The 21,318-nt window shown below is 41.2% G+C and overlaps 1 protein-coding gene across 1 annotated transcript in view; it reads left to right on the forward strand.

The window, feature by feature from the left end:
• The first annotated feature begins 20,290 nt into the window (after positions 1-20,290).
• LOC112465644 (POU domain, class 4, transcription factor 1-like) overlaps positions 20,291-21,318 on the forward strand; it is a 31,612-nt gene continuing 30,584 nt past the window's right edge. Inside the window, exon 1 of the mRNA XM_025033284.1 lies at positions 20,291-20,385. Coding sequence (XP_024889052.1) covers positions 20,291-20,385 — 95 coding nt within the window. The remainder of the gene's footprint in view (positions 20,386-21,318) is intronic.

Here is a 21,318-nt window from a genome sequence, read left to right on the forward strand (position 1 = left end):
TAACTGCGTTACTTTGTATTTCCATATAAAATACATCTTATTTTACTTCTTTTCTTATCTTTTTGATATGTCGCGAAAGTGCCGAGCAAGTAAAGGAAGTGAAAGAGGAAAGGTATTAAAAACGGCTTCGCGCGGAGTCTTTGAAAAATGATAATTCTCTTTCTCCAAAGTCCTACACCACGCATACAGAATTCTAAAATTTCCCGCCTTGTCCTGGTTTTCACGATTTTTCAGACCGGTATAGCAACTCCGGGATACACACTATCTCACGCCGCGCACCGCATTATGTCGCTCGACATACTTATATGTATTCGTATTCGATACTGAACGATTCGATCAGCATGTATCCGCTCTGTCAAGGCAACTATATGTGCCGCGGAGAATCCTATCGAACGAAGAATAATTATAATAACCGTTCAATCGTATCGAACAAGTGCCTCCTCTCTATCTTTCTCTTCCCCTCTCCCTCTCTCACTCTTTTTCCGACAAGCAGTTTCAAATCAGTGATCCAGATCTTTTTTATCGTGAGCTATTCGCGTCTTGTAAATAGGCGATTGAAGGCGTTTTTCGAGTAGGCCTGAAAATGGGTGTCACCGCGTGGAGTATGAGGGAGTATGGGGGAGAGAAGTCTCTGAAGGAGTCTGAGAGGCATCACCAGTGTGGTGGGACGACGTGCCAGGGGGTGAACGGAAGAAGTGCTTAGAGAATGGCAGCGACTCGTATCTCCGCAATCTCTGTCGAGGTTCGCATCCCTTGCAGCCCTTGAGAGCTCTACAATATCTAATATCGCGCTTTAAATCGCACGTTCGAGATCGCGTGCTGGTTACATCGATATAAAGTCGTAGGCAACTGTCTATTGCTCAATAGAATTCGTTGCGAGCCAGGAATCACCTATCGATGCAAAAGTCTGAAACGAAATATTTAGCCGAATAAGGAAAGGATTAGCACGAATGAAAAATAATTCGATAGAAATATCGTACTATCTAGCCATAGTCTTCCTTTTCTTTTATCGTAGTCTTTCTATTGAGTATAATCTTCTGAAATAAAAAATTATGCTGTGGTTGTGTCACGTTGGGAGGTAAACTTGTTTAAGTTCATTTATAAATCATAAACAATAAAAAATATACGTAATACATAATAAAATAAAAATCTTTTATTATCATTATATCTTTTCAGAGCCATCAGTTTTTCTTTCTCAAATATTAAAACTTCCTCTTTAAATATTAAAATTTGTGCATTATTTTTAAATCGAGGTATAATCGAGATCCAAATATTCTACGTCGGTAATATTTCATACCGGTATTGTTATTAATGCGGTTAGCATAATGCGGCGATCATATTGAAGCTCACTGATTATTATATTATTGTGTTGGTAGGGATTGGACTATTGTCGGGACTGCCGGGCGTTCACCATCGCAGACCTATGAACAATAGGGTACATTAACTCTTGTCTTATTTTTTGCCTTCATATTTTATTCCTTACGCTCGAATTTTTCTTGTTCTACTTCTTCTACTATTACTACTTCTTTACTATTTCTTAGCGGATCATTTGATACATATCAATTCGCCATTGTCACCACCACTTTACTCGTCTCTTTTTCTCTCTCCTTCCTTCTATCTTTTTCTAAAAGTAAAATATTGTCTTTTAAGTCTTAAGTCATAAGTCACGCATGCTTTCATTTCTTGTCTTCCATTTTTTCTGCCTACTGTCATCGATCTTTTCGACTTCGCCAACTTTTTTTTCCTGCGACATTACACGAAAAATAGTGCATCAGACTAGCCGTATGGACTTATGAAACGCATTTCGTGTTTTAATTCTATTCCGTAATGCATGCGCAGCGGAAGTAATGGTCATTATTGATCAATAAGATCTTTTCGATCACATTCTACTCGTATTTATTAATATTTTTAATAATATTATTCGTCAAGAGTGTGTGTATGTGTGTGAGTATGTGCAAAGTCGCGCAGGTAAGTTTCACAACGATTAGTGTTTGTGTGGCTTCTAGCTTTTGAAACATTTTTCTCTATTTTCTTCTATTCAATCTGCAATTCTGGCGGTTAAGAAGTTCAATAATATCGAAGATAAGTGCTTCGCAGTAAAAATATCTTTGCGAGCGTAGACGATCTCTTTATTCTTCACAAGTTGCTGGCTGAAATTCTCTTGGTATAATAATCGACTATTCTAGAAAAATAAGTACGCGTGACGTATGACGAAAGTAGCACGGGCAAACGAGTAATTTACGTCGGCGCGCCTTCTGAATGAAAAATTAAAGTACTTAGACAGTTGTGATGCTCTCAAGATTTATATCCGAACCTGCATTTGCATATTAATGCGGGTAAAAGCACTGTACTTAACTCGAGCCACTATTAGTGCACTCTCAGCAATACAATATCTTTCCGCGGCAAGCAATATACTTTCGTAATGTGAATGTACGTGAAGCGTATTACTATTAATCCTAAAAAATAATGATAATAGCCATAATAATTGATATCTACTTAAAACGGACTTTTTTCATCTTTTTCGTTTCTCATTAATACAAGAAATTTCGCATTTTATTTTTACTTTAATATTTCCGCAAAGACAAAAGCATATATTTGTTTTATTTCACATTCATAGTAATGTAATGACAAAAAATTAGTTCTCTCGAAAAAACTTTTACTTTCAACCATAAAAAATTTTGTAATTCTGAAAAAATCGATTTTAGATTAGTCAAAGACATACACAAGATGTACATAAAAAAATCATAGTTTAAAAAAATTTCTTCGTAAGAGTTAAGATAAAAATGTCGGAAGAACCGCCGAAGCACGTATCTCTCGTTAATCTCACTAATAACGATTAAAATTTGTGACTCACCACCCATGTATCTTCGCGTGCAGTGAATCTAAAATTACGTTCAGTGATACAACATTAAATAAAACCGCCACAAGTTAATATGGAAATATGGAAGTCCGTCTTGATTTGAGAATAGGTATATAGTCATTATAATCCAGATTACTTAACTACCAGTTGTTATCGTACAGTCATTTCTTACTTTCTTACTCGTTATTGCTTTCCGCGACATTTCCCTCTCATCGGAGAGTTGAGAAAAATCCGTCCTATTCAGAGACGCTTTTATGAACCACCCGATCATTACGTCGACCAGCACGAGGAAGAATAAACGAGTCACTTACCGCTCCTGCAATCTTCTGTATCTTCACCCTGCTATTTGACTTGAGTTACTCAACTCGTGCATTCATCTCGTCTAGATTTGTGGTGTAAGGATACTCCATGATTAAGTAGATTTTATTGCACACTCCGAGAAATTCTGACAGAGAGACGCGAATGAAATGGAATAATTACGTTATCATCATTTTACGATTGTTTCATACGTTCATTCATCAAAATCGCGCAAGTTAATTAGGAAATACAAATGTATAACGAAATTGAATAGCCATAATGGAAGAAAAATCTTTAGTGAGACTTCAGATTATTATGGCTATTTAATAAGACAATATTTCATTTTCTTCATCCTTTTCGAATCTTATATAGTGTACACATTGACGTTATTTTATTGTTTATCTCCTGAAGTTAATAAAAGTGATAAAAGAAACTGTACATCTAAAATAAATATTCATTGCACAGATTGGATCGTTAGTAACTATTGTAGATGTATAGAAAGATAATTCCATTTTTACTGTCCTTTATATAGTTTTTGTTCTCTTTGTCACAATTTTATTTATTCAAAGAACACATGCTCACGAATATATTCGTTTTAACTCTGATATATTTAAAAAGTATACTTTTAACTTTAAAACTTTTTATCGCGCGCAGTAATATTTCCACATGAAAACTAAATGTACTCTGTTATCTCAATTGAAGCACAGTTTAAGATAACGTGGATGTTATTTACAAATGTATGAATACTATTAAAACACAGTACCCTGCACATTTGAGGGTATTAGAGAAATATGTATTATTAACGATAAAGTGTTTTGTGGCTATTTTTAAAAAATCGCCAGAAAAACAGCATTGTAATTTTCTCTTTTTTTTACTATAACGTGGTTTTCTCTATCTATGTTTATTAGTAATAATGTAGATAACAAAAAACGTTTTTTAAGTAACAATCTCTATGAAAGTCAAAAGTATACCGGGATTAAAAAATGCATCTGTATGTTCATACGCTTCGTAGTTTCGATGTAATACACAGTAGTTGTGCTGCCTTTGTTTATGCGGAAACGCATATAAAACTCGTCATCAATGTGTTCCTTTACTTCCTTTCTGTGCGAACAGACTGTGACGGCCGGAGGCAATCTGTGCATTTGTTCTCCGTTAAGGGTCGAGAACAAGGCCGACTCGACGTTACTCTTCCTATCGTACAATAATGATAATTAGCTTCGTTGCAGCCTCGTCAAGTTTCTGAAATCAGGCGTATACTCCTGATACTTTCGACGATCCCGCGAAACTCGACGAACTCGAAGTAAACAATATTCAACAAACGAAGCTAATTTTAATAGCTGACTGAAATATGGCGAGTACCCGATGATTCGATCCGCGAATATTTATTTTGAACACGCCGTTCCTTTTATAACTTTTATTAATCTCAGGATAGAAATATTAACAGTAAAAGAACGTCAATACGCACAATAAAAGTCGATAAAATCCGTCAAAGAAATAAAATTGGTTGCTCATTAAATATTTATAGTAATCTCAAAAGTCCACAGAGAAATAATTCTTTTATTATTAATTATATATTCAATTTGTGTCGTACATTTGTGGTTTGTAATTAGCTTGCGCGATATTAACACATGTTGCAAAGTCATGTTAACAATTAATAACGAATAACAATTTATAATATTTTGCTTCTCAATGATTTCATGCATAATATGTTAATGATCATTAATGTAATGAGCGCGAAAATTAGTTGCAATTATCAAGCTGCGTATCTTGCGGGCTTTTTTATCTAATGCTAATTCTGTGACTGCATTATCTCGGGAAGGGTACAACATATCGAGTTATTTTCAGTGCGGCGAGCTGGAGAAACGGAAACACTTGCGAGGAAAAAACACTTCTGGAAAAAATTGAAAGACCTCACGATTAAACACGGCGCATAAGCAGCAAGGAGAAGTGTCGCCTCATTATGGTGCACTCACATTAGAGTGGCGACAGATTTTCCGCATAATGATGCTAATGCGATTTAACGCATTGTTGTGGCGAGATAGATAGAATTCTCGGTCATACGGAAATTCTCGTGGGACGTCGATTTGTACAATTTACATCATTATTCATGATAATCAAATTGCACGATAATCTCTAACGAGCATTTGAGCATTGACTCTGATTAGTCGTGAACTGATTTCAAAATGACTTATGTCGTGTTGAAAAATACACCAAATTTTCATTTCTTTATTTAAAAGCTCGAATTTGTATCTAATTGATATTGAATACCTAATAATTGTAGTTATATCGAATTTATTAACATAGTCTTTCTCTGTTGCATTTCATTTATTTCCGTATACGTACGAATTTCCAATAATTATTGTCGCATTATATTAAATTGTGACAATGTATTAAATTCAATGTCATCTGTCATTCGTAAAGACTCTGACAATTATATGTCACGGTGATCTGCCGTCGACTGACAAAGCCTCCTTTCAAGTATCAACCTATCGTCTGTGTTACTCTTAAGTCTACCTCTCGAGTATCTTTAATCTCGCCAAATCAACCGTGCGTTAATTTACAAAAAGCACTTGGACCGAGATATTTTCCTCGATAACAATTATCGAGCTCCGTGCCGACACAAAAGAACGCGAGATCGAACCCGTCCTAATTGTGGACTCACCCTTAACGTTCGAGTTGACTGTTGGCGATGATAGCGGCGCAGGCTGACGGGCAGGGAGGACAATGGAAATTGCGAGCTTGAAGCAGCGACGGTGTAAAGACACTTCTTTTGCTCCTTTCGCCTTTAAATTGCTCGCGGTGCGCTCGACCGGTCGTGTGCACGGTATAATCGGGATGGTCTTTCCGAGCCTCGAGCCGCGGTATGAAGGCTCTCTCGTCGACTCGATCCCTTTCTCTCTTTCTCTCTCTTTCCCTCGGATCAGCCGCTGGCTGTATGCACGAGCTGCGCTATTCACGCAGCAGATGCAACGTCCGGATGTACGCGCATGCACTTGCACATTCATGCCACACATGCGGCTCGGACGTTAGCCGACGTGTCGAGTCTCTCTTACGTTTCGACGAACGTACAAGAGACGTATATGTCGACTAGGGAGTAACTGCGCTACACTCGTGCGTATATCTAGAGCATAGGACGTCGCGATGAAGTGCGAGATCAACGGAGCGAGACACTCGTCGAGACACGAACGGGAAGAGGGAAAAGAGGTGGCATGAAATTACAACGTCGGAGTTTGGAAATGCGATCGTATCGGGAAAATTTCTTTGTGGTGCCTAGAAAACGCGAGATGAATGAGATGGTTTAAATACGCGATACTGAAAGCGTATATCGTAAATCGGATTCGTTCCAAGAGACGAAGAAATGTGGGAAATGCATGAAATAACTGAATTATGCACTTCCATTTTTCGCTTCTCAACCTCGCTCTTGCAGAATATATCTTCTCTCGTTTACATCCTTCCATGTGTACTAAAGCGCTTTTTAAAAACGCAATATTTCAATCTAAATATATTTTTTGTTTTCGGAATATTATACTGGTATTCATACATTCGTTCATTCTTTTCATGCGTGTGAACTTTTTAATTGCAAAACCGCGAAACCGCGAAATGCCGAGTTGATTGCGAAATTTTTTACTAAAAGTTTATTATTCGCACTCTCTATTTATCAATACGTTATTGTACGTAACGATTGTATCTTTCACGTTTTGTTAAAATAAACACATTCTGTTACAATCGTTAGATTGTATCGTAACATACCCATGTTTCAAATAGTATTCTTTTTTTTTGTAAATATTCTTTAAATTATCATTCCTATTAATTTTTCTTCTGTTTGTAAAATAGACTTTTGTCTGAAATCCACAGGTATTATTGAAAAGATTGGGTAATTTTTTAACACTAAAAGAAATTAGATCACAAAGTGGACTCATCCATTCTTCAATCTGTGTATGACACGTTTATTATGTAATACATACAAAATTGTGTGATATTTTCTGAAATGTACGAAATATCTAAATACAGGATATAATGTCGAAACAGATTGCATTTCAATATCGCTCGCGGTAATCGTAAATTAAAATTGCAATTAAAATGTGATCGATCGGTGACGGATAAATTATATTAATAAATATTTAACTGAATATTTACGACGACAAAACATATCGGACAAGTAAGAAATTCCGCACACCGGTTGTAATAAAATAATATAATTTATCTTCGTGCCTTATATACGCAAAATTAATAAAAATATATGATTTGAGAATGAGTAACTTTTTAATTTCTTGTTATCTTATTATTTATTGTAAAAATAAACTGGCAGAAACTTCGACTGTTTTACGAACCGTATAGTGCAAATTTGTTTCATTATTGGGATTGAGGACATATAATTAAGCTACACAAATTTAACCATAACAGTCGAAGATTAATTGCACCATCGAGAGCATAATGTTTCACTACATGGAGCCAGTGATGTTTAACACAATATCAACAGATGTGTTTTCAGTTTATCGGTAGATAGCTACGTAACGCGGTAGCAGCGACGTGAGCCGGGTTAGATGTATAATTCTTGATTATATAGGTAGACGAGATATTTCCCAGTGGAAAATAGCACCTGGATTAGTTGTCACGTTAGAGGAATGTGCATCAAACGGAAATATACTATGACTTTCGTTATTTTCACCGCGATTCCCAACGGGGGTGAACGCGAGGACAATAAATGTATTCCCTGGCATCGATTCTAAAAAAATCTGCCCTATTTTTTTGCCGACGTCAGGCCTTCCATCGCTAAAAATCTGCGGTTGATTTCTTCATGAAGTTATTTTGCACAGCTTGCAGACCGCATCGTGCGCCGTATATGTAGCGTAAAAGATTCCGCAATGACTGCATTGCATGGACGGGCACGCAAGGATCAGCACATCCGAAAGCTTTCTATCGTCTTATATTTTATACCTCTGCATTTATATATGTTTCCTTTTACTCGTCAGTTTATTATTTCTTTAGAAGAATACTTAAAGCAAAATACTTACATTACCTTTGTTTTCAATTGATTTATTAATCATTTGAGCTTCTTTATATTTACTTAAATTACCATTTAATAATGGTGAAAGGTAAATTTTTCACGAAAGAAACTAACAAAGGTAAATATTTATATATCATGATGAAGAAAGTTTTAATTATTATAGCCGCAATCAATAAGCTTCTTCCAACAGATTTGTTATAAATTACATAAAAATTTTTAAACTTTTTACTAGAGACGATTCGCGAGAATTGCAAATGCTTCCTATAATGAATACTCAGTGCTGAAAGTCTTACGCTGTTTTCAACTATTTGCATACCGAGCAAACATGTATATATTTTGCCGCGGCGAATAACAAAACGAAAGTAGAGAAAGGGGGGAAAGTTAGGGTAGCAGAAATTTCGTCGTGAATATTTTCCTAAGTCGGAGCGATGCATACAAAGGCTCGCGGTCTCGCAAGTCGCAATAGCTGCAAACGACGTTCGCAAGTGGTAAGGTCGTTCGATAACACCTTTCCGCGAGTTTTCAGTTAAAAGATAAGAATCTCGGATTCGAGGCCAGACGAGCACAGTCCTCGAGGCGTCCTTTGGCCATCGGCAAATTTCGAAAGGGCGCTCGACCTCGCGCGGCGAAGGGAGGGAGGGGAAGGGGCTCTCAGATATCAGAGACCGCGGTATATAGGAAGAGCGCGCGGGGAACGGCTGACAGGGTCTGTCTCGCTCCCCTTTTCTTCAAGTACATACACACGTACGGACGGATGCGGATGAATTGGTGCAACGCCGCGGTCGACAAAGGACATATCCTGAATATACCACGCGTATTGTAAGCGGTATATTTCTTTTCTCTTTATCTCTTCTCCTTTCAAAAATGGCCGCGTCTCTTCTTCACACGATCGGCCTGAAAGAAAATCGGGGAAGTGCTCGATACGTTGCGGAAGGTCAAGCGCCCTTCGCGCCAGACAATGACAAGCACTCCGAGTTTCACGTACAGGCACGTCGAGCACGTGTGTAGAATGGGCGTGGAGGGGCAAGGGCGGCGAGAGGAAGGCCCGGGGGGGATGGGTATACCGTGTGTTTCGCGCGGTGCCGTATCACCACCGATGTATCTTGTAGGTCACACCGGCGTTTGGTATCGACCGACCGCGTGTACGTTACCTGCCACCGTTGCCACCGACAGCCGAAATATTGCAGTGATCGAGCCGCGCGGAATCTTGGCCGCGATACCTTTCCCGAGCGCAAAATGCGTGGGCGAATCTTTCGTGAATGACGTTGGGCATGTTACGAGATGCACGGCTCGACTCCTGTCCGCGTGATTTGACGATACCGCAACGCGGTTTGTCGCGCTTCTACTGATAGACTCGTGAATCTCGTTTTCGGAGTTTCGCGCGCGATTTTGTTAAAATACAACGACACGCGGCGAGAGAAGATTGGTCCCTGAGAGAGAAAGAATTTCCAGTCGACGTTGATTTAATTTAAATCGCAGTGCACTGTGTGATTGTTCCCATTTTAGGAACAAAATCCAAGTTATTGGACAATTCATTATAGTCAATCGACGTTGGAGCGTCTGGCTTAGTATAACGTTTTTAACATTCTTGTAACAGAAAATTCTTTCGATAACGTAAATATTCGACTATTTAAGAATAATTAAATATCATAATCTGATTTTAAGAAAGTTATCTGTTATCCGCATCGAATATAGCATCAAAAAATTTCCTCGGATGTGGGTCTTTGTGAGCAATGTAAATATTACATAAAGATCAAGATCGGGAGTCGCGATTTTATTTTTGTTGCACAGAGAATGGTCTTTAAAACGATATGAATCATTCGACAGTGTGCGTGCTTGTGTAGGTGTGTGTGTTAGCGAGTACAATATTTAAAGGATGTTACGTCACTGTGATCTCTTGTACTCCTACAGCCGGGCGAGAATAACGCAGAATTTAATTTCACTGCCAGCCAATCTATTTTATCTCCGCGCCATTTGTTTAGAGTACACGTGCTTCACAGTGCGCGATTCCGCTGAATCGAGCTTGGACTTATGCAATCTGATTGCGGTGCGCGCACCGAACGTATATGCTAATCGACGTGCACTTTCGGCAGAAATGCGTATTGCTGCGGGAAGACTCGCGAAAGAGTGGTTCCACTTAAAAAGATTCCTCGGAACCTCTTCTTAACTAAAAATATCGAAGCTCTAGGTGAACGAAGCCTCTTTAGTTAATTAGAAATCTTTCATCGATCAAACAGCTTGCTTCAAATATTGATTTATCTTTTACCTACTAGCTTTATTAGCTTAGTCAAAAAAGAACTCGGTCATCGAGATACTTAATGCGGAAAATAGCGGTGTCTAATTGACCTCGTTATGAAAAGATCGGTCTCCGAAATTTGCCGGGATGAAATTACTAGATGAAATATTCACCCGTAGAGAGTAGAGGAGTAGACTCCTGATAAAAATCGGATAATATCTGCAATATTGTTTTAAATTAAACGCAGCTTGTGCGTGCCCCATTCTTTCTCATAATCGTGGTTGTTTTCATCCGGTTCATTTGCTCGCACGTCACGCAGCGATCCTGATCTCTTTTTGTAAGAACGCAAATCCACTCGTCGGCTAATGAATTTATTTAAACGTGTCAGTACTCTTTGCATACATCTCTATATCTTCCCGTTACTAGTCCGCCTGTTTTCTCTCTCTTTCTCTCTCTCTGTCTCTCTCACGTTCTGGTATTTCCTGTTATGATGCATGCGTGGATCCACGTATTCTAAAGTCGCATTTACGCGGAGTACAACATCGGAGTTTCATTGCCGACTGTAATATTTATTAGAGCGTATGCTTATTTCGATGTTGCACTCTCGCTCTTCTCTCCACTCTGACGGTACGAAGTATGAAAGTATAGCAACCCACGGACAGAGCGAGACAGCGAGACAGCGAGAGATCACAGCGAGAAATCCCTACGAATATACACAGTACGTGACACAAAACGAAATTAATTCTAATCTTTTTGTCTCTGTTTTTTCCCCTCTACAGTTGCCACGGAATTGAGAACCGGCATGCCGCGAAGCACGAGAAGCGCCCGTCGCAGAAGCTCGAGACGTCCTGGCCGTTCTCCCTGTAAGTCCATTTTCAACTTTGATTGCGAAGCTATATCGCATCCTTCGGGAGCTCTCAATCGTGCGGTTCCGCTTCGGAAACACGTAGAAACGAATGTGCTGTTCAGCGCTACTTTCGTTTCACCAATTCGGGCGGTCCAGCAGCGTGACCGTATATGTAACTGGCTTTGTCGATATATTTCACCTTCTTTTGTTAATTGTAAAAATACTGCGTTCAATTTTGCTTCGGTTTCCTCTGGTTATCCGTAGTCTCGCTTAAACGATTGAGGTAATTATGAAAGTGTTAATTGTATGAAACAACCGAACGAATGTTAAGTGATAGAATTAACAGATGTTAATTGCACGATTAATTCACACGGTTGTTAAAGAATCGTGAATGCTTACATTTGATAACCATTGAAATTATGAATAATAACGTAATTAATTTTATCATTTATGAAACTTATTGTTAAAAGTTTCAATACCTCTCTGGGCATCATTTATTATTAAGTAAGTTATTTGATTGCAGCACATATTCGAACGCATATAGGTATAAAATTCTTCTTTATTTATATCTTATAGAAATTCTTCTATACTTATATCCTAAAAACTTGTAATTTTCCACATAATTATAATTTATTAAAATTTTTATAATCGTAGCTCAATGAGTATAGAATTAAAAACCGGCTTGTCAAATCACAATACGGTTTGTAAACGTTTTAATGAGATTTAAATTTGTTGACGAGAATATTGGAGACGATAGCATAAGCTCACCCTCTCTCTCTCTCTCTCTCTCTTAAATTTAAATACGAAGATCATCGAAGTATTCAGCCGCGTGGGGTTGACGTCATGGTTGTTAGAAGAATCTCATTATTTTAATAGATGAAAGGAACGGGCGCTTGGAATTGATCCGGCCCGTCAAAGCCACCGAAAATTATGACTCGATATCCGCCTTACACCAACTTTACGTTGGCGCCATTTTTACGATCAATAATCTCCCGCCTTTCGTTGCGGCTAGATGGCACATTCTGCCCGGGCATGTTCTTGCTCTAAAACTTGTTACATCCACCGTGCGATAGCGCCACGTCGAGCTTCGTAAACTTCGGGAAGCGCATTTATGAACTTCTTACTTAATACATTTTTTTATCTTCCGTTAATTTAATATTACAAGTCAAAGCGGTAATTAAAACGATCGAGCATTCCCGCGCCCTCCGCGCGCTTTGTAACAAAATACGTAACAAAATAATAGAGATTATGCGAAATAAAACGTACGATAGGACCAAGCCATGAAACAAATAACGCATAAATAAATTGATAAAATATAATATATGAATTTGTGAAATTGCTGGATAAGGTTGGATTTTCATGGGACAAATTTTTGAAGGATATTATGATAGAAAGATGAACAAAACGGATGCTGTGCTCCATGCGAATACGTTGCAATACGACGTATCTCTATGTTAACTGCGCAATACGCATTGATATATAAGCGGCAGATTGCCGGCGAGATAAATTTTGAATAAATTCTCACTTAGCGAGGTAATTTGCACTTCAATAACCGATACCTCCCGACGTTGTATCATCGTAATAAATTATCGCACGTTACTCGGAATTCGGAACGCACGCCACGTATATGTTGCACAAAGCGGTGAATATCGGCTCGCGCAACACGCGATATAATTGTGCATCTCTCGAGAGTTCAAAAATAATGCATTCCGCGTTTATCTGAAACAATCAAAATTACGAAATTAAAAAAAAACTTAATTAACTACCATCCGAGACGTATCTGCGTTAGTTAATCGATTTCCAATTCAACGGAGTAACAGTATAATTAACGTTCGAACTCATGATACAGTACAGTGCAGTGCGTACTCTTAAATATTTATCGTATATATCCTGCAATATTCGGATTTACAAATATTCAATGATATCGCTTTACTATTATGTTGCTGCCCCGGAATTCTTTTACGTAAAAAAAAAAAAATCGTGCCGCTGTATATTCGCGAGTCGCGGATAATATAGGTATTGCATTTTATTGCAGCAGCGACGTAACATGGTGGTCACAGGAGTGAGATAAAATAAAAAAGCGGTCGAACGTCCGTTCGGTCCACACGCGGTCGCGTGGGTGGCTGCGTTATGACGATTCGCGTAATTATTTTATTTAGCGCCGAGCTCGCTCGCCCGCTCGAATGCTCTGCTCTTATACGAACGTCACGCTTTTGTCCGCCCCAACGCTCCGCAGTCCCCTTCAGTGTCCCTTTAATTTCATGTTTTACACGTCGTTGCATATGCATGAGTAATTAACGACGAACGATCGCGACGCGCGTCACGATTAAATTGTGTTTTGTTTCAGCAACCCTCTCTCTCTCTCTCTCTCTCTCTCTCTCTCTCTCTCTTTCTCTGTCTCTCTCTCTCTCTCTTTCCCTTGTCTCTCCTTCCGTCATCGTGTTTAATTACATGTGCTTTTGGAGCGCGATAACGTCCATTGGCCGTGTCGGCGCGAGCAAGAAATAAGTCAAGGATCAATCCGCGCACCAGCCGGACGAATTTCGGTAGTCCTCGAATTATCGTGGGCGCGTCCGACCTTAACACTGATTGGTCGATACCCCGAAATAGCCACGGGAGAATCTGATAACGTGGCCCGGCATACGGGATGTCTCGGGATTCTCTAATCGCTTTGGAAATTAATTCTCGACACAAACGTTAAGACGCCGGCAATACGAAGTTTCAAGCGATCGAAGATGAAAAAGTGAACTTCACTCCCGAGGTGTAATTAAATAACGAAACTTGTTCTTAAGTTAAATGTAATTATGCTTTGCCTCGTCAGAATCTCAATTTGGGTTAATTACCTGGATATCCAGGAGCGATATTGAAAAGTTGCAACAAATAATGGTCGAAAAAATTTCTTCAAAGAAAAGATTTATCAAAGAATTTGAAAATAAAGGTGGAAATCTAATTCTGGATATACGTCAAAAAATTATAGGAATTCTTCTACAAAGATGCAAATCTGATTGTTTTACGCTTTACATAGAGATCCGTACAACTAACAGCTTTGACAATTTTCACTATAGTTTAAAATTCCGACACAGCTAGTAAAATCCGAATGTCATCGGCTTCTATTATTCCAATATGAGCGCGGTAAAAGAACTCTGGTTTATTTAAGGATTCTCCATCAGTGTCGTTGGGAGATAAACATTTCGCGTTGTTCCCCGACGTCGTACCGTCGCGTCGACAAAAACCGAATACTGACGTCATTGTGTGTTTAGTCGACCGAGCGAACAAATTCACAATTGAATCGAAGCATATCCGAAATATTTTATGTATTCGAAACACGCGAACATCCTGAGGTATTATTTAACCCTAGAATCCATGTATCATTTTTTTGACCTTCTAATCCATGACTGGGGGCAATATCGACCCCACGCTTTATTTGATCGTAAAACCGGTCCTACAGAAATAAAGGGCCTTTAAACCTACATGAATTTCTTCGTTTTTTAATAACGAAGAGAATGGTATACGGTAAATTTAATTTTACTCAAGTTTAGTTAGTGAAAAAAGCCATTTAAAGACCGAAAAATGCAGAAAATCAGCAAAAACCTCTTTTTTTAAAGTTTGCCTGGGGTCGAAATCGACCCCTCTCATGGATTCTAAGGTTAATTGGAACTTTTGTGCTATTATTTTCCAGCAGCAAATAATATTAAAGTTACACAGAATGACACAGATAATCAACTCGACTCGAGTCTCTCTAAGAAGAATTGATCTTTGCGAAATGAAAGGAGTCGGGCAAAGAAATGTCCTGCGAAAATTCGCATGCGTGATCCGTCAAGTACGTTTTAGGCAGGCTCATCGCCAAAAGCGAAAATGTGCGATAAATACTAGCCAGAGAGTATCAAAATGCATACGAATATTCGTCGCCGTTATACCCGCGTAACAAGAGTTAAGCCGCTTCCGCGCGAATTGATCGTCAGAATTTTTGTACCAAAATTGTTCGGATATTTCCTTCACACGCAAACGAATGTGTCGCATGACGAACATTTCTTTTCTCGATACGAAAAATATTTATCGTGTGATATTATTGAGCGGATAGTCACCTAATTATCAGTTTAAAGTACATTAGGACCATTAATATATCAATAATGATTAGATGAAAGGAATTAATGATATGAAAATCGAGATAAATAGTAAACGAAGATTCAAAACATCATTAGCATGATAATTATACGCTATACAATTTTTAATTAATTAATGTATCTTCCTAAATAATAAAAAAAAATCAAGAAATATTTCCAGCAATAATTTCAAAGAAAAATTTCAAGATCAAGATATTTGACTATCTGCGCTCCGTTTAGCATTCGACTATTTGCATTTCGCGTGAAACCGACTTTAAGTGCATGCTACACGCGAAACACAGATTGCAGTAAAAGCGATTTCGCACGCAGCAACATCAAACATTACATGAAACATGAAACATTGCGAAATGTTCGATAAATGATCGACAGAGAAATATATATACGTATAGAAGAAATAGAAACTCTTGCGCGCGCGATTAAACACCAATCGATCACATGCGGAAGAAATGTTTGACAATCCGCGTGAAATCAGCTTAATGCGTAACTGTGCGCGGGGGTGGTTCTAGAAAACAAAGACGACAAGGATGAGAAGGCGACGCCATCGATCGACGTTGGATAGCAGCCTGTTTCGATCCTCCGAATGACGGCGGCCCGTTCGCCGTCGTTTATTTTCGCTACTGCCGGCCATTCCTTCTCTTTTTGTGTTCCGTAAACGGAAAGTCTATATATAAAGATCGCAGCGGGAACGTGGAGAGTTGGCTGGGTGCGCGCGACCGGGGGTTGGTAGCGGCAAGCGGCGAGCGGCGAGGGTTGAACGGGGACGGAGCGTGCGCGATGGTGTGGCCATTCGATAACGAAGGGAGGCGCGGAGGAGAGCGACGAGCTCTCGACGAGCGCGTGTACACCTTTGTGTATACATCAGGGAATTCGTCATAGGTTAGCGGGAGGTAAACGTGCGTTCGGTAGACACGACGTCTTTCTATTTATGAAAGACACACCGCGGATATGTGACGATGGTCCTGTCCGCAACCTGGAGAGGGCCGTTCGGGAGTGATCAATTCGTGCGACATGAATACGTTTCTCTGTGAGCCCGGTCTGAAATTCGGTGAGCACGGTGAGCCAGCGAGAGCACCGTAAGGATCTGGTAAGCGAGAGAGGCTTGTATTGTCCGCAGAAAGAACCACGAGAGCCTTAGTACTGTTCTCCAGAGGATTGCCAGGGTGTCGAGCTTTTATCGTCCATTGATTGAGAGAAGATCGCGAGAGACTCAAGAATATAAAGCTTATACTTATAAGGCCGCATCGCCCAAAAGAAGTTTTTGAAGACGAATTCTTTTAAAGACGAGCTCGACATCAATCAGTGATGAAAAAATTGCACTCTACCGATGATTTTACCAGGAATTCCATCAAAAAGGAAGCCCGAGATTGAACGATGATATAATTAGGCATGACGATAGATGACAGATGCTGAAAAATATATCAGGAAATAAACGTTTATCTTCATTAGCGAAGTATCAGGATGGACTAGTATCTTTCAAAAACGAGTATAATGATCTCGTGGGCCTATACACCGGACGCCGCATTCAAACAGGGTTGACAAAGGAAGTGAAGAACATGTACAACGCGAACAAGGTGATGCGGATGAATGACAGTGTCCTCTGCTGATCCTGCGTGGTATCTCCTGTAACATGAGATGGAGGACTCGTGAGAGGTGCGGCGAGATCGGATTCCGTCATTTGATCGCCCGGCCATACGCGATTCGGTCAAGGAGAACCTCGGCGCCGGGAACGTCGACGTTCGCCGCGAGGTCGGACGCGTCGCCATCGATCCGGAAGAGGAGGCTGACCGATCGTCGGTACCGGCAGACTGGCGGCTCCCCGGAACACCGGGCGTAGGGTGTTGAATCGATTCGGAGGGAGCACGACCTTCGAGTCACGTGCACTACCGACCGACCGAAAGTTGATGATACGAGCGGCTGTCGCGTACGTGAGGGATTCGAGGCTTAGGGAAAATCCGAAGTTCGAATTTCCGACTTCGTGGAAGGAAGGAAGGAAGCGAAGATTCGTCCTTGATCCACCGCGCGATATCCGAGGATGCATTTATTTCCGGCCGTCCGAGAATAATCCCGGCTTACTCGCTCTATTCTGGCACGGGTGGTACCACCCTGTAGAGCGCGAGTGCCCGAACGGGGGGAGATTTAGAATCGCAAAGGGCCTAGCTACCTATATGCCCTTAGTGACTGGCACTACCGAGTGCACAACACTTGGAGAACCGTTCGGTGGGCAGAGCCGGCGATGGCGGTTCGATACTGGCAGTCAATGACGCTGGCGTTCTAATTTTACCGCGATGTAACATCGCGCGCCGATGGCGATCGCACGGAAGAGGACTCGCGTTTTCCGCTCGATTTGGTTCGTGGATGGCGAACCGGCCAATCGATACATCACCCGACGTAGAAAATTCCGCCTTCCGAAACGCGCCGCGACGGCGACGACGGCGACTGCCCGATGTAATAAGGGCAGTTTACGTCCGTACGAGGCGCACATCGCTGCACCATACGGCACCGGGTGTATTGCATATAGACAACGTGGACGTTATCGCCCGCAAACGGGATCCCTCGCTCATGTTCTAGATCGAGTTTCTCGATTTTATGCAAATCGGGCCGGATGGATCGCGCGCGAGCGATAAAGAGAGCTTCGATCGATTCGCGGACTTTTCTACGAAGGGAATTTTGTATTCAGAGCGAGACCCGTCGATAGAGCTAGAGAGACGTGACGTGCACGAACGAGACTTTAACGCACGCAATTATAAAACGTTAGCATCGATTGTAATCACGGGACTTGCTAGAGGTCGCAATGGAGATTGTTACTTTAGTTTGTCATTTGGATTATCTCGTTCGCCTTTTCTTCATTATTAGAGCGCAATAAAAATAGGAATATTGAAAGGGACGAAAATTGGAAAATTGGAAACTGATAGTAGTTCATTTTAGAGTCGCAATAAAGATTAATAAAGTAGCGAGGGACGTACACTCGCCTTATCATCCAAGAACGAGCATCTAGCGGAAGACAGTCAGAAGACGATACGATCAACTGAGAATATCGAGGAATCCGATAACGGTGTCGGTAGCCGTTTATTTTTACAGATCTACGTGAAGAAAATAAAAATCGCGAAGGATGCGGGTCGTCTAAAAATGATGAAAACCGATAGACGAGGTGGATAGATAGATACAACGAAATAGTACATTCTCTCGGAGCGGAGAAGCGACTCGAAAGGACTCCGTTTCAGAAAGCAGGAGTTCTCCAAGATATCCTGCGCGAAAGCGCGAATAACTTCGAGATTATCCGCATGGTGTTCGCCGAATCTTCCACGAGTTCAACGAGAGAGAGAGAGTACCAAGTACGAGTACGGTTCTCGTATTCGATGCGCATGTCCAGTGCCTTGACTACCGGGACGCCTATACCTTTATCGGCGTCGCGAAGCACTATAGGGAAAGCGACACACATATCAAAGTTTTGCCGCGTATTCGCGATAAAGTCGCGCTTCGTTCACCGGCGTGATTCGCCGCGCGAGATCGGCGAGTCGCCGTCGAGTGTACGCCAAATACGAAAGTAAGAGAGAACAAGTACTGAGTGCGCGAGGAGGGGAGAAGAGGATTTCGTTCCACGAGGACGAAGAGGATTCGCGCGCGAATCTTGATACATCGGAAGCAAGAAAGAACGCGAGCGCTTAAAAGCAAATAAAGAGAGAGAAAAAGAAGAGAATCCTTTTTATTATTATATAATCGAAAAATCGGCTGTGCTGCTATTTAAATCAGAGCTTAAACGCACGCGTGAGTGCGCGCGCGCGCGCTTCGTCGAATTTTTTATTAGCGTTCGGAATCGGCTGTGCTGTTAATTAATCAGAGCTTAATATATTTAGCGTGTTACCGCGTAGTGTTCGTTCGCTCGGGGATACCAGCTGAGGGGGAGGGAGAGAAGAGATAGAAGTGGACAGCGACTTTTTTTTTCTTCGATATTTTTGCTACATCTTTTCTGGTCGCTTGTTTACGACGACCGTTCGTCGCGAGACCGAGGAGACCGAATCATTTCCGACTCTGCGAGATCAGGCTGCAATTAGCGATTCCTCCCCCGTCCCCCTCCCGTCCGATTTCACCGACTGCCGCCGTGGTGCCGGGTCGGCCGAAGGACCAACGTCGACTTTTGGAAATTTACGCGCTCGCTCCGCGCAACTTCGCCCACAACAAAAAGTAACTTCGTCGAGCAACGAAACTCGCGTCCCTGTCACACCGTGGAATCGATCGCTGACACACCAGAGACGGACAATCTCTCGTCTGCGATCGACCGCCTGTTTGTTTCCGGGCTCCGCGGTGGAGAGTGCGCCCCACCGGGGGGAAAAAACAATCCTAAATCTCTCGCCCCGAGGGGAGGGAAGTCCCGACACGAAGTCGGGACGGTCAGCACGGTACTTCCGTTTCTCGCCGCTTGCATGTTACCCGCGTGTCCCGAATACATAATTTCGAACGTATCTGTCTATCTGCCGGCGCGGCGGCAACAGCAGCAGCAGCAGCAGCAGCAGTAGCAGCAGGAGCTCATAGAAAACAATAGTAACGATATAACAGAAGAGGCTCTCAATGTTCCTCGGTGATCGAAGCTCCACACGATCGCCGCAATTATTCTCGCTCAACGTTATTCTCGATAGCCCGATACACGCCGCTCACAGAGACTATTCGATCATGTCGTTCCGTAATATCTTGCGAAAGTGCATCATGAAGACGCGTCGTATGATCATTCACGCGCTCAAAAGATGAACCGCCGCCGCGTGGATCACAATCGCGAATCGTCGCGTACGCGGATTATCGGCGCGCCCGATAAAGGATGTCGAAGCTGATTTGTCGCTTCCGTACTTGGGGCACGGATTAATCGAAAAGGGGGATTCGGAGAAACTGGAGTCGAGGGCGATCGAGGGCGGACTTCTGCGCGGCCATGACCAAGTACGGCTTCGCCAGGCTGGCTCTGTGGCGGCCGAGGCGCTCCATGACCTCGCAACCGTCGAACAACCAGGAAAACAACCCCCTAATGTATGCCACCATTGTATTTTGCACTTCAATATGTATAAAGGGTGCACCGAAAGTCGTATGTTTTCGCTTTGACAAGGAAATTGGAATTGGCTCTTCTAAAAATTCAACAAAAGATTACAATTATTTAATGTAAAAAAATCAAGAGTTTTATTAATAGAGATTCAAATAAATAACAAAACTTTACGCTTCAGTTAATTACGAATTGTCTTTAATTTAATGTTACTGTAACTAGAGGCTTGATTATCGAAATATATAGAATTTTAAAAGCTAAAAAAACTCTACAAAAATTTAATGAGAAAACGCGCGACTTTTAATGCATCCTATATATGTATTCTTTTATGCAAATAAACAATGTTATTGCTGACACGCTGTGTGTGCTTTGGATGTTGCCGTCGGTGGACTTGCTCGAAGACAATTGATTTCAGTCTCGGACAACGAAGCTAAACGTCTACGGGAATACGCGCTGCGTTCATACCCAAGAGCTCTTCACGATCCTTGTATTAGTTGTACTTAATAAACGTATCGATGTACACACCCCTACCACGTATGACCCTCCCTCTCTTACGCTTCATTTGGCTTGCTCACAGGTTGATCCACGGCACCGTCATCACCTTTTTTGTTTTCGCCGTGCGCCTTTCTTTAGCACATTTTTATCCGTCCCGCCAATCAGCGCTTCGTGTTCCTGGCTTTGTATGTGCTCAACGTTGGAAAAAGCCGAGCTTGAAAGCTTGTGCTACAGTGGCACGACGAAAGTACACGTTGCAAAGTACATATAAGTACGTTTATCGTAATATTCTAGGATCTCTCCCGCAGCTTTTCCGTGTTTAAGAAAACGAGCCATCAACAATTTATTCGAAGAAGCCCGTTTTCCTTCGCAAAAGAATAGGAACCAATCCACAATGAAATTATTATTAACCCCAATTCCATTTTCCC

Source organism: Temnothorax curvispinosus, unplaced genomic scaffold (genome assembly GCF_003070985.1).
Source record: "Temnothorax curvispinosus isolate PA1 unplaced genomic scaffold, ASM307098v1 QBEX01015410.1, whole genome shotgun sequence".
Classification (NCBI taxonomy): domain Eukaryota; kingdom Metazoa; phylum Arthropoda; class Insecta; order Hymenoptera; family Formicidae; genus Temnothorax; species Temnothorax curvispinosus.